Source organism: Rhinopithecus bieti, unplaced genomic scaffold, assembly GCF_001698545.2.
Source record: "Rhinopithecus bieti isolate Rb0 unplaced genomic scaffold, ASM169854v2 scaffold_10548, whole genome shotgun sequence".
Lineage (NCBI taxonomy): Eukaryota > Metazoa > Chordata > Mammalia > Primates > Cercopithecidae > Rhinopithecus > Rhinopithecus bieti.
The window spans coordinates 1,689,933-1,704,772 of NW_016806834.1; the positions used below are offsets into that span (position 1 = coordinate 1,689,933).

At 39.6% G+C, this 14,840-nt stretch overlaps 1 protein-coding gene across 1 annotated transcript in view; it reads left to right on the forward strand.

Moving 5' to 3' along the window:
• The first annotated feature begins 4,296 nt into the window (after nucleotides 1-4,296).
• Nucleotides 4,297-14,840, forward strand: part of CTSS (cathepsin S) — a 38,475-nt gene continuing 27,931 nt past the window's right edge. Inside the window, exons 1-3 of the mRNA XM_017877778.1 lie at nucleotides 4,297-4,435; nucleotides 5,621-5,747; nucleotides 12,754-12,876. Of these exons, the coding sequence (XP_017733267.1) occupies nucleotides 5,622-5,747; nucleotides 12,754-12,876 (249 nt within the window). The 5' untranslated portion in view covers nucleotides 4,297-4,435; nucleotide 5,621. The remainder of the gene's footprint in view (nucleotides 4,436-5,620; nucleotides 5,748-12,753; nucleotides 12,877-14,840) is intronic.

The window sequence follows — 14,840 nt, forward strand, 5'->3', positions numbered from 1 at the left end:
CGCCATTCTCCTGCCTCAGCCTCCCGAGTAGCTGGGACTACAGGCGCCCGCCACCTCGCCCGGCTAGTTTTTTGTATTTTTTTAGTAGAGACGGGGTTTCACTGTGTTAGCCAGGATGGTCTCGATCTCCTGACCTCGTGATCCGCCCGCCTCGGCCTCCCAAAGTGCTGGGATCACAGGCTTGAGCCACCGCGCCCGGCCTAATTTTTTTTAAAAAAGATATTTCCTAGTTCCATCAACTGAAAAGGCTTAGCAACAATGGTCAATCTGCTATCCCAAACACTGCTAGTTCCTAGATTATGGTGTTTAAACATTGTTTCCACTAAAAGGAACCAGAGCTCCTTGGAGAAATGGCTGATTCCAGGTCTGGGGCAGGAATTGTTCAAGACAAACCTGCAATAGTCTGTCATTATTAGAAAGAAAGGAAGCTTTTAAAGAGTACTAATATTATGCCAAACATACAAACTCTGTCTGCAATAAAGAGCCAATTTGAATAAATTCCTACTGGCCAAAAATGAGACAATATGAGTATCAATAAGGAGAAAACTGGAATGGATTGAAACACATCAAATATGTTTAAATCCATGAATTCATAATGATATAAACATAACTCAATGGTTTCACAATATATGGAGCTTATTTAAATCTCAATTCAAACAAGTAAAAAATGTATAAGACAGGGAAATGTGAACATTGATAGGATGTCTGATGACATTAAGAAATTATTGTCATAATTTCTTATGACAATAAAGTGGCTCACGCCTGTAATCCCAGTACTTTGGGAGGCTGAGGTGAGTGGATCACCTAAGGTCAGGAGTTCGAGACCAGCCTGGCCAACATGGCGAAACCTCATCTCTACTAAAAACACAAAAATGTAGCCGGGTGTGGTGGCACATGCCTGTAATCCCAGCTACTAGGGAGGCTGAGGCAGGAGAATCGCTTGAACTTGGGAGGCAGAGGTTGCAGTGAGCTGGGATCACACCAGTGCACTCCAGCCTGGGCAAGTGAGTGAGACTGTGTCTCAAAAAAAAAAAAAAAAATGAAATTATTGTTCATTTATTTTAGATGTGATAATGGTATTGTGGTATTGTATTTGTTTAATAGTCTCTGTCTTTTAAAGACACACACAGGAACATTTACATACGAAATGATAAATGTCTGGAATTTAATATAATTCAGGTAGTGGGAGTGGGAAGATGAATAAAATAAGATTGGCCATGTACTGATCCTTGTTGAAACAAGACAATGGTTTCATGGCATCTCATTTTACTACTAGCTTTACTTTTACATGTGTTTTAAATTTTCCATAAGAAGTATCTTTTTTAAAAAAATCTGTATGGTTACAAACACAAACATGTCTACTACAGCTGAGATTAATCAACATAATGATGTTACTTCTTCCCAAATGTATGCATATATTCAAATAAAAACTCTAATAGCCAGACGTGGGGGCTCATGCCTATATTCCCAGCACTTTAGGAGGCCGATGCAGGCAGATTGCTTGAGCCCAGGAGTTTGAGGCCAGCCTGGGCAACATGGTGAAACCCCTTATCTACAAAAAATAAAAAACAAAATTAGCCAGGCATGGTGGTGTGCGCCTGTAGTCACAGCCACTCCGGAGGCTGAGGCGGGAGGATCACTTGAGCCCAGGAGGTCAAGGCTGCAGTGAGCCATGATTGCATCACTGCACTCCAGCTTGGGTGACAGAACAAAACCCTGTCTCCAAAAGAAAAAAGCAAAAAACTCTCACAGAGTTTTTCAGGGAACTTGATAAACTGATTCGAAAAGTTCATATGAAGAAGAGTTAACAAGTACAAAATGCAAAGACAATGTTTAAAAAGAAGAACAATGATGGGGTGACCTAGATGACTTGCATCACCAGACATCAAGACATATTACAAAGCTGTTTTTTTTTTTTTTTTTTTTTGGGATAGTGTTTTCCTTTTCCCCCCGGCCGGGGGGCCGGGGGCACCATCTCGGCTCACTGCAAACTGCACCTCCTGGGTTCACGCCATTCTCCTGTCTCAGCCTCCCGAATAGCTGGGACTACAGGCGCCCACTACAACGCCTGGCTAATTTTTTGTATTTTTAGTAGAGACAGGGTTTCACCGTGTTAGCCAGGATGGTCTCGATCTCCTGACCTCGTGATCCGCCTGCCTCGGCCTCCCAAAGTGCTGGGATTACAGGCATGAGCCACCGCGCCTGGCCTACAAAGCTGTTTTAATTAAAACTGTGTGATACTGAAGTAGCAATAGATAAAAAGAACAGCTTCATGAGCTCAGAAACTGACCTATCTATGTATGAGAATTTGGTGTATGATAGAGGTAGAATCAAAATGGGAAAACAAAGAAAATAAGTTCCCTACCTCATACCATACACAAAACTAAATTCCAGGTGAATTAAACACCTAAAAGCAGTAGCCATAGAAAAGATAAATAAGGCCGGGCGTGGTGGCTCAAGCCTGTAATCCCAGCACTTTGGGAGGCCGAGACGGGCGGATCACGAGGTCAGGAGATCGAGACCATCCTGGCTAACACGGTGAAACCCCGTCTCTACTAAAAAATACAAAAAACTAGCCGGGCGAGGTGGTGGGCGCCTGTAGTCCCAGCTACTCGGGAGGCTGAGGCAGGAGAATGGCGTAAACCCAGGAGGCGGAGCTTGCAGTGAGCTGAGATCCGGCCACTGCACTCCAGCCTGGGCGGCAGAGCGAGACTCCTTCTCAAAAAATAAAATAAAATAAAATAAATAAATAAATAAAACGCTTTCTAAAAGTATAAAAATGAGTGTATCTTTATTACATTTGGATGAGGAAAGCGTTCTTATACGAAACACAAACAGTATAGATTATACAGAAAAGCTGAATAAAATGTTCTACCTCAACACAAAAAAAATTTCATACAGAAAAACTCACTATAAACAAGACTAAAAGACAAGTGGAATTTCATAGGCTTATTCAAAGGAAGAAAAAATAAAATAAAAGACAAATGGAAGACTAAGGGAAGATGTTTTTAAGGGTATATAACTGTCAAAGATTAGAAGCCAGGATATATTTTTAAAACACATACACCTTGGCCAGGCATGGTGGCTCACACCTGTAATCCCAGCACTTTGGGAGGCCGGGGTGGGTGGATCACGAGGTCAAGAGTTCAAGACCAGTCTGGCCAAGATGGTGAAACCCCGTCTCTACTAAAAATACAAAAATTAGCTGGACGTGCTGGCAGGCGCCTGTAATCCTAGCTACTTGGGAGGCTGAGGCAGAGAATCACTTGAACCTGGAAGGCAGAGGTTGCAGTGAGCCAAGATCACGCCAGTGCACTCCAGCATGGGAGACAAAGCACAACTCCATCTTGGAAAACACACACACACACACACACACACACACACACACACACCCCTCCCACAAATCACTAAGAAAAAGCAACAATACAATAGAAAAAAGAGCAAAAAAGATGAACGGAAAATTCACAGAAAATTCAAACGGTCAATAAATGTGTGAAAAGATCCTCAACCTCATTGGTAATTAGGAAAATGCAAATTTAAAAGATGATAGTTCATCTTGCTCCCACTCCACCCAGATAACCATTCTCAATTGGATATATTTGAGTGTATTCTTTTTTCCATGAATATACTAACACATACACACACATGCATATTACTAAACTATACATATAGTATATATTAATAAAGACATTTTGAGTTGATGAACGAAGGAATGGGTGAGTGAGAATCAGACAATATCAGATCATGAATGAGTTGTGTTAAAAGCAGTAAGGCAGGTTTTCCTAGGAAACCATAAAAGGAGCTGGGATTTGGGGAGCTTTATCTTAATCTCTTTATAACTGTTTTCCATGTAAAAGTTGGTGTTTTAAAAATTTAATTTGACTTTTTTTTTTGAGATAGGGTCTTGATCTGTCATCCAGGCTGAAGCACAGTGGTATAATCATGGCTCACTGCAGCCTTGTCCTCCTAGACTGAAACAATTCTTCCAACTCACTCTCCCTCTCAGCTGGGACTACAAGCATGCACCACCATGCCCAGCTAATTAAAAAAAATTTTTTTGCAGAAACAGGATCTTGCTATATTGCCCAGGTTGGTCTTGAATTCCTGGCCTCAAGTGATCCTCCCGCCTCAGCCTCCCAAAGTGCTGGGATTATAGGCGTGAGCCACTGGGCTCAGACAAGGGCTCTTCTTGATGGCTTACTGTATCCACTTTGTCCCCGAGACCATAGGGAGACGACTAGAGGTGACTGTACTAGCTAGATTTTAAATGAAACTGAAATGAAAGTTCACTTCCTCATTATGGATACCTCATGTGACAAGTTCCAATTTCTTTTAAAGTCAATTGAACTGAAATCTCCCTGCTGCTTTGAAATCTTAGAAGAGAGCCCATCAATTCAAGGATTCTTACTGTGGGAGCACCTGCTGGTTCTATCACGTATGTACTGTTTTTTCTTTTTCTCCCATTTGGTCTTCAAACACTCTGTTTGTGTTTGTAACTTGTTCTGCCTGCTAGGTTTTCAATCTTTGGTTTCAGGAAGTAGACTAAAAAGTCATGTCGTTCAATTTGCTGCTTCTCTATTTTTAAAAAGTTAATGTCTGCTTGAGCATCTAAGCATCTAAGTTGAGGCTGAAACGTGGCTTTCTTTGGAATATAATTAAAAGGTTTACATGTTTAAAATTCCAGATGTTTTCAATTGAAAAGAAACGGAAAAGAAAGTAGAATCCAGTTTGAGAGAGCTAGTCGCTAAATTTCTGTTGAAGTCTCTTGAATTAAATACAGAAGTGGCATTTTAAAGAGTAGTTAATTGCCTCATTTGAAACAGATGTCTGATCATTGGGGAAAAAAAAGATAAAAAGGAAAATAACCTACCTAAAGATGTGAATGAGAGTTGTCTTTTAACTATCTGTAAAGACTGTGGATATTTAAATAAGTCAGTTAAGAAGAGCTCATGTATTCAAAAATTCAGGAGATAAACTGATTTTCAGAGGTTTGCCTCTCTTAAGGATGATTTTTTTTTTTTTTTTTTTTTGAGAGAGAGCGAGAAAGAGATTTCCTTTGATTAGATTTGTTGGCAAATCCTGGAAAGTCCCTGTTTTCTAACCCCCCTAGATGTGTTTGGTTTACCAGATATTGGGAAATTCCTGAAAATCACTTTTTAAAGTGCTACTAAGCATTGGAAGTAGTATTTCAGGCACAAATCTGCAGCTATTCCCTGTGACTATATATCCCAGGAATTTTCCTGTATAATTCTGTTTATAATAGTCTGTCCCTATTGAACAATGAGATCACTTGGACACGGGAAGGGGAACATCACACACTGGGGCCTATTGTGGGGCGGGGGAGTGGGGAGGGATGGCATTGGGAGTTATACCTGATATAAATGATGAGTTGATGGGTGCTGACGAGTTGATGGGTGCAGCACACCAACATGACACAAGTATACATATGTAACAAACCTGCACGTTGTGCACATGTACCCTAGAACTTAAAGTATAATAATAAAAAAAAATAGTCTGTCCCTTTGATAGATTTTGCATTGTTATTTTCTCTTATGAAAAAATATGGTCACAACATATGCAGCTAATAGCAACACTTCCTATGTTACCTTTCCTTACACAGAATGAAACGGCTGGTTTGTGTGCTCTTGGTGTGCTCCTCTGCAGTGGCGCAGTTGCATAAAGATCCTACCCTGGATCATCACTGGCATCTCTGGAAGAAAACCTATGGCAAACAATACAAGGAAAAGGTAGACTGGATTGCCGCTCGAATGATATGCTTTTAAAGGAGTACTGTTTTCTACCTCTCAAAATTGTGTTCTCACAGGCAATGTTTTCAGTAAATATTTAGGCTGGGCATGGTGGCTTGTGCCTGTAATCCCAGCCCTTTGGGAGGCCAAGGTGAGCAGATCACCTGAGGTCAAGAGTTCGAGACCAGCCTAGCCAACATGGCAAAACCCTGTCTCTACTAAAAATACAAAAATTAGCTGGATGTGGTGGTAGGCGCCTGTAATCCCAGCTACTCAAGAGGCTGAGTGAGGCAAGAGAATCACTTGACCCGGGGAGGCAGAGGTTGCAGTGAGCCGAGATTGCACCATTGCACTCCAGCCTGGGCGACAGACTGAGACTCCATCTCAAAAATAAATAAATAAATATTATGTACTTGTTTCTTGCCAGATACTATTCTTGGTACCATACAGCAGGAATCAAAACAAAATTCCTATTATGGAGCTTTTATTATAGTGAGAGAGACAGGAAATGAGAAAATAAACAAGCAGATATGTAGTATGCTAGATGGTGATAAATGTTGTAGATAAAAGTAACGGAAGGCATGGAGAGGAGGAAGGGCCCTGGGTGGTGGTGGTAAGAAGTCCATCTATATGACAGGAGGGTTAGGAAAGGCCTCACGGATAGGGGTGCCATTTGAGCAGAGAATCGATGGAAGTCAGGGAGCAAGCAAAATACATAATAGAGTGAAGCTATCAGCCCAAGGGCAAATGAGCACAAGCTCCTGAGGAAGGGCCACATTTGGGATGGCTGAGGAGCAAAAAGGCCTTATTACCCACTTAGTGTGGCCTGATAATGTTTCTTGACTATCACTTCCCATTTTGTACTTCTGTTTTTATTTCAAAGCATGCTTGCTGATGTTAAGACCTTAACCCTACTGCTTTAAATAACTAAGTCCTGTAACTATGTAATATTTCTGTTTGTAAGCTAGCATCATATATTTCTTTATTTGACATATTATTTTGTATAAAAATGACACTCTTAGTAGGTCATACACTCTAAGTTTTATTTTTATTTATTTATAATTAAATAATAATTGTGTATATTTTGGAGTATAATGTGATGTTATGATACAAATATACATTGCAGAATGATTAAATTAGGCTAATTAATATATTCAGCACCTTATATACTTATCCTTTCTTTGTTATGAGAACATTTAAAATCCACCCTTTCAGTAATTTCGACATACAAAATACATTTTATTACTATTATCGGTAGCCACCATGCTATGCAATAGATTGCGAGAACGTATTCTTCTTGTCTAAATGAAACTCTGTACTCTTTGCCTAACATCTCCCCTTTCCCTGTCTACCCTCCTCCCAGCCTCTGCTAACCACCACTCTACTCGCTCTATTTTTTTATTTTATTATTATAGTTTAAGTTCTAGGGTACATGTGCATAACGTGCAGGTTTGTTACATATGTATACTTTGTGCATGCTGGCTGTGCTGCACCCATCAATGTCAGCACCATCAATTCGTTCATTTATATCAGGCTATAATACTCCCAATGCAATCCCTCCCCCGGTCCCCTCCCATTGATACGGCCATCCGAGGTGGATGCTTCCCCTCCCGAGTCCAAGGTGATCTCATGTTCAGTTCCCCACCTATGATGTGAGAAACATGCGGTGTTTGGGTTTTCTTTCTGTGATAGTTGCTAAGATGATGGTTTCCAGCCTGCATCCATGTCGCCTACAAAAGGACACAAACTCATCCTTTTTTATGGCTGCATAGCTATTCCATGGGTGTATATGGTGCACATTTTCTTAATCCAGTCATCACGATGGGACATTTTTTTTTGGGTAGATTTCCAAGTCTTTGCTATTGTGAATAAGTGCCGCAATAAACATACGTGTGCATGTGTCTTTATAGCAGCATGATTTTCTACTATCTATTTTTATGAGTTCAACTGTTTTAGAGTCCACACGTAAATGAGATTATGCAGTATTTGTCTTTCTGTGCCTGGCTTATTTCACTTAGCATAACGTTCTCTAGACCCATCCATGTTGTTGAAAATGACAAAATTTCCTTTTTTTTTTCTTAAGGCTAATTGGTATTCCATTATGCATGGAATACAATATGTACCACACTTTTTTATCCATTCATCTTTTAATGGACACTTTATAAGGTTGATTCCATATCGTGACTATTGTGAATAATGCTACAATGAACCTGGAAGTGCAGCTATCGCGTTGACATATTGATTGCGCTTCCTTGGGTCATATACCCAGAAGTGAGATTGCTGGATGATATGGTAATTATGTTTTTAGTTTTTTGAGGAATCTCCATACTGTTTTCCAAGATGACTGTATTAATTTTACATTCCCACTAGCGTGTATGAGGGTTCCCTTTTCTCCACATCCTCACCAACACGTATCTTTCATCATGATAATAGCCATTCTAACAGATGTGAGGTGATATCTCATTGTGGTTTTACTTTACATTTCCCTGATGATTGGTGATGTTGAGCATTTTTTCATATATCTATTGGCCATTTGTATGTGTCTTGTTTTGAGAAATGTCTATTCAGGTCTTCTGCCCATTTTTAAACAGGGTTGTTTTCTTGATGGTTACTTTGAGTTCCTTCTATATTTGGGATATTAGCCCCTTATGAAATGTATGATTTGTAAATATTTTCTCCCATTCTATGAGTTATCCTTTCACTCTGTTAATTGTTTCCTTTATTGTACAAAAGCTTTTTAGTTTGATGGAGTCCTGTTTGTCTATTTTTGCTATTGTTGCCTGTCCTTTAGGGGTCATATTCAAAAAACCATTGCCTGGACCAATGTTGTGGAGTTTTCCCCTATATTTTCTTATAGTAGTTGTGTAGTTTCAGGCCTTATGTTTATGCTTTAATTCATTTTGAGTTGATTACTGTATATGGGGTGACATAAGGGTTCAATTTCATTTTTCTGCATTTGGATAGCCAGCTTTCCCAATGCTATTTATTAAAAAGACTATCATTTCCCCATTGTGTGTTCTTAGCACCTTTGCTGAAAGTCGATTGACCATAAAATTGCAGGTTATTTCTGGGCTCTATATCCTATTCTATTGGTAAATGTGTCTGTTTCTATGTCAGTACTATGCTGTTTAAATTACTACCATTTTGTAATATATTTTGAAACCAGGCATTTTGTAATGCCTTCAGCTTTGTTCCTCCTGCTAAAGATTGCTTTGACTATTCAAGAACTTTTGTAGTTCCACATGAATTTGAGGATTGTTTTTTCTATTTCTGTTAAGAATAACATTAGAATTTTGATAGAAATTGCACTGAATTTCTAGTTTGCTTTGAGTAGTATGAACATTATAGCAATATTAATTCTTCCAATCCTTGAGCATGGAATATCTTCCCACTTCCCATTTATTTATTGTATCTTAAATTTCTTTCTTTCTTTCTTTTCTTTTCTTTTCTTTTTTTTTTTTTTTTGAGACAGAATTTTGCTCTTGTTGCCCAGGCTGGAGTGCAATGACATGATCTCGGCTCTCCGCAACCTCTGCCTCCCAGGTTCAAGCAATTCTCCTGCCTCAGCCTCCCGAGTAGCTGGGATTACAGGCATGCGTCACCATGCCCGGCTAATTTTGTGTTTTTAATAGAGTTGGGGTTTTTCCATGTTGTTCAGGCTGGTCTCAAACTCCTGACCTTAGGTGATCCTGACCTCAGCCTCCCAAAGTGCTGGGATTACAGGCGTGAGCCACTGCGCCTAGCCTATTTTGTCTTCAGTTTCTTCCATCAATGTTTTATAGTTTCTTCCATCAATGTTTTATAGTTTTCAGCATATAACATTTCAACTCCTTGGTTAAATTTACTCCTAAGTATGTTTTAAATGCTATTGTAAATAGAATTGTTTTCCTAATTTCTTTTTCAAATAGTTGTAAGTATATAAAAACACTACTGACTTTTGTATGTTGACTGTGTGTCCTACAACTTTACTGAATTCATGTATCAGTTCTAATAGTTTTTTGATGGAGTCTTTCTTTTCTCTCTCTCTCTCTTTTTCTTTTTCTTTTTTTCTTTTTTTCTTTTTTTTTGAGATGGATTCTTGCTCTGTCGCCCAGGCTGGAGTGCAGTGGTGCAGTCTCGGCTCACTGCAAGCTCCGCCTCCTGGGTTCAAGCGATTCTCCTGCCTCAGCCTCCTGAGTAGCTGGGATTACTGGCACATGCCACCACACCCAGATACTTTTTGTATTTTTAGTAGAGACAGGGTTTCACCATGTTGGTCATGCTGGTCTCGAACTCCTGATCTCATGATCCACTCACCTTGGCCTCCCAAAGTGCTGGGATTATAGGCATGAACCACCGTGCCCAACCTTTTTTTTGAGATGAGATCTTGCTCTGTCACCCAGGTTGGAGTAAAGTGGTGTGATCATAGCTTACTGCAGCCTCAAACTCCCAGCTCAAGTGATTCTCTTGCTTCAGCCTTCCAAGTAACTGGGACTATAAGCACATGGCACCACACCTGGTTAATTTCTATTTTTGGTTTTTGTAGAGATGGGGTCTTGCCATGTTGTCCAGGCTGGTGTTGAACTCCTGGATTCACACGATCCTCCCACCTCAACCTCCCAAAGTATAGGCATGAGCCACCACACCTGGCCAAGACTTTCTGTATGATCATGTCATCAACAAACAAAGGCAATTTTACTTCTTCCTTCTCTTATTTGGAGGCCTTGTATTTATTTTTCTTGCCAGTTGCTCTGGCTAGGATTTTCAGCACTATATTGACTAGAAATGGTGAAAGTGGGTACCCTTGTCTTTTTCTGATCTTAGCAGAATTGCCTTTAAATTTTCACCCAGTTGAGTATGGTGTTAGCTGTAGTCTTGCCATATATGGCCTATTTGTGTTGAGGAACATTCCTTCTATATGTAATTTGTTGAGAATGTTTGTCATGAAAGGATGTTGAATTCTGTTAAATGCTTTTCCTGCATCTATTGAAATGATCATACGGTTTCCTTGGTGCTGATGAATTTCACCCTCACCCACACCCTTTATGAAGAGGTTCCTCATTTCAAGGTTGACTGGAGTTAGATGTGTAATTAGCACCATTATCTGATTAAATGAATGCTATCCCTCTGTTTAATAATTGCAGTCCCTCAGGAGGAATGAACCTGACTTTTGATTAGTATCCTACCTTTATAATTGATCTCAAAGTGCACTTCTTCTTTTTTTTTTTTTTTCTTTCTTGTACTTAGATTTGTTTGTCTTTATACCATTGCTTCTCATCTTGTGGTTTGGAAGTAAGCCCATCATGCATGCCCATTATGTCAATTACTGGGGTAACAGTAAAACCTTGCTCCAAGGGGGAGAAACCTGCATCCAGACTTGCTACCCAGCAAGTCTGGCTTCAGCTATTCTAGGAGGCACCATCCACCTTGCCTTCTACATCATTGTATTCTATGTAAATGAATCTCCTGAAGGACAAGAAAATCGACAGTCAGCTTGTAAATTCACTGTGAATAAAATTAAAATAATAGAACCAAAAATAACTTTTCAAAAGACTATATATAAAGGAATAATATGTACACTAATAGACAAGAAATAAATTAGAAATCTTAGAAATAAAATATTGTCATTGCAATAAAAATCAAAAGGATTTCCAGACTGGAAAGAGTTGGATAGTATCTGAAAGATACTACTGAGGGATTCACCCTGAATGCAGCACCTAGAAATAAAAAGAAAAATATAAGAAAATGCAAGTAAGAGAGATGAAAGAGAGTTTGAGGCTCCAAAATACTTCGGATAGGAGTTTCTGAAGAAGAGAATTAGATGGAATGGTGGAGAAGCAATATATGTGGAGACATTGATTGAGAATTTTCCAGATAGGAGACAAGGTCCTGAGTCATCCAATCAAAAGTACACAGCTGAAGGTAAATAAAGAAACCTACACCCAGACACATGTAATGAAGTTGTAAAACATGAAGAAGAAAGAGAAAATCATGGCTGGGTGCATGGTTCACACCTGTAATCCCAGCACTTTGGGAGGCCAAGGGGGGACGATCCTTTAAGGCCAGGAGTTTGAGACCAGCCTGTCTCTACAATAAAATAAAATAATAAAATAAAATAAAATATAAAATAAAATAAAATAAAAATAATGCTGGTTGTGGTGGTGCATGCTTGCTGTCCTAGCTACCTGGGCAGCTGAGATGGGAGGATAGTTTGAGCCCAAGAATTTGAGGCTGCAGTGAGCTGTGATCATACCACTGCACTCCAGCCTGGGCAACAGAGCAAGACCCTGTCTTTAAAAGAAAAAAAACTGGCTGCAGTGGTACACACCAGTGATCCCAGCTATGCAGGAGGCTGAGGTGTGAAGATTGCTGGGTCCCAAGAGGTCAAGGCTACAGTGAGCGGTAATCACGCCACTTCGCTGCACTCCATCCAGCCTGAGTGACAGAGCAAGACTGTCAAAATAAATAAATAAATAAATAATAATAATAATAATAGTAAATTTTAAAAAGAGAAGGAAATTCATGTTTATCATAAAATAATATCACCATCAAAGCAGTTAAGAGCAAGAATTAATATGTGAAGTTAGCAGTTATAGTGGATATATTTATGTATTTGCATGCTCTCAGATCCACATTTGGTAGAATACTTCAAAAATGCTATTTTCGGGCGGTGCAGTGGCTCACACCTGTAATCCCAGTACTTTGGGAGGCCAAGGCAGGCAGATCCCCTGAGGTCAGGAGTTTGAGACCAGCCTGGCCAACATGACGAAACCCCGTCTCTACTAAAAATACAAAAATTAGCTGGGCGTGGTGGCACATGCCTGTAATCCCAGATACTCAGCAGTGAGGCAGGAGAATCACTTGAACCTAGGAATCTGAGGTTGAAGTGAGCTGAGATCGTGCCACTGGACTCCAGTTTGGGTGACAGAGTGAGACTATCTAAAAAAAAAAAAAATGCCGTTTTCATCATCAAACACTTATTTGTCCAGGATGCAGTATGACTATGTTCTTCTTCATTACGTTTTAGAATGAAGAAGCAGTACGACGTCTCATCTGGGAAAAGAATCTAAAGTTTGTGATGCTTCATAACCTGGAGCATTCAATGGGAATGCACTCATATGATCTGGGCATGAACCACCTGGGAGACATGGTAGGTACATTACAAGGAATCCCACTTTCATGTCTGGGTAAACATCATTTCCTTTCTGTCTCCGCAAAAGCAATTTGAAGGTAAACAATAATAACAAAGGAATGTATAGTACAAAGTTGGAAAACAGTAGAATTTAAGGATGTAAGAACTTGTACAGAAATTCCTTACTTAGTTCTACTTTGACTGCTTTGTTTCTTTAACAAATCACTTCTTTAAAGGAAATTTTAAACTTACAGACCACCATTGTTTTTTTTAAAATAAATTCTAGAAAGTATTACCTAAAGACTATCGAAAGGCTTTTCTAGAAAGTTGCCATACTTATTTAAGTCTAGATTGACAATTTAGTATGATCCATCTGCTTTCTTAATGAGAGCATGTGGGTATTTAATCTCACAAATAATCCTCTATTGGTTTTCAGATTCTGTTCTGTCCTACAAAACTTTACCGCTGTTGCCAAAGTGAAGAAGGGAACGCCCTAGGTAGACTAAACTCCTTCTTAAATGCAGGAATCTTCTTTGTAATTCTTTCTCACATGGGAAACCCGTTTAGTCCACTTTTTAGACAGCCCTTTTATAAAATTCTGCCTTGCTTTGAAACAAAAATCTGCCTCCCTGTAACTTCTAGTTTTTACCATTCTCTTTTCCTCCTTCCCCATGAGGGTGCCTAACTGGGATGCTAGTGTGAAGTGTGAAACTAAACAAATCCAGGTAATTCACCCCACCAGATCCTAATGGAACCTCTGTTGGTCACAACTATTACTGGTTTTTCTCAGTTTTTTTATTCCATGTCAGTTTTAAAATATATTCACAGTAACAGTTATTAGGATATTAGAAAGAAGAATAGGCTGGGCTCAGTGACTCACGCCTGTAATCCAGCACTTTGGGAGGCCGAGGTGGGTAGATCACGAGGTCAGGAGTTCAAGACCACCCTGACCAACATGGAGAAACCCCGTCTCTACTAAAAATACAAAATTAACTGGGTGCGGTGGCTCACGACTGTAATCCCAGCACTTTGTGAGGCTAAGATGGGCAGATGACCTGAGGTCGGGAGTTTGAGACCAGCCTAACCAACATAGAGAAACCCCATCTCTACTAAAAATACAAAATTAGCTGGATGTGGTGGCACGTGCCTGTAATCTCAGCTACTTGGGAGGCTGAGGCAGGAGAATCACTTGAACCCAGGAGGCAAAGGTTGCAGTGATCCGAGGTCACACCATTGCACTCCAGCCTGGACAACAAGAGTGAAACTCCATCTCAAAAAACAAAAAAAAAAAAAAGAAAAGAAAGAAGGATATAAGTGAAAGAGATATGTATATAGTCATGTGTCATATACATTTTGGCCACTGATGGACCACATATACCTTAGTGGTCCTTCAAGATTATAATGGAGCTGAAAAGTTCCTCTTGCCTAGCTAGTGATATTGTAGCCACCATAGCCATGTAGCATGATACACTACTCACTTGTCTGTGGTGATGCTGCTGTAAACAAACCTACTGCTCTGCCAGTGGTGTAAAAGTATAGCACATTAAATTTTGCACAGTACAAAATGTTTAATAATAATAAATGGCTATGTTACTGGTTTATGTATTTACTATACTATACTTTTAATTGTTATTTTAAAATGTACTCCTACTTACAGTTTTAAAAAGTTAACTGTAAAACAGCCTCAGGCAGGTCCTTCAGGAGGTATCCAGTAGAAAACATTGTTATCAGAGGAGATGACAGCTCCATGAGTGTTATCGCCCCTGAAGACCTTCCAGTGGGACAAGAGGTGGAGACGGAATGCAGTGATACTGATGATCCTGACCTTGTATAGGCCTAGGCTAATGTGTGTGTGTGTGTGTGTGTGTGTGTGTGTGTGTGTGTGTGTGTGTGTTTGTATTTTAGTTTTAACAAAAAAGTGTAAAACTTTTAAAAAAATTTTATTATACTTTAAGTTCTAGGGTACATGTGCATAACGTGCA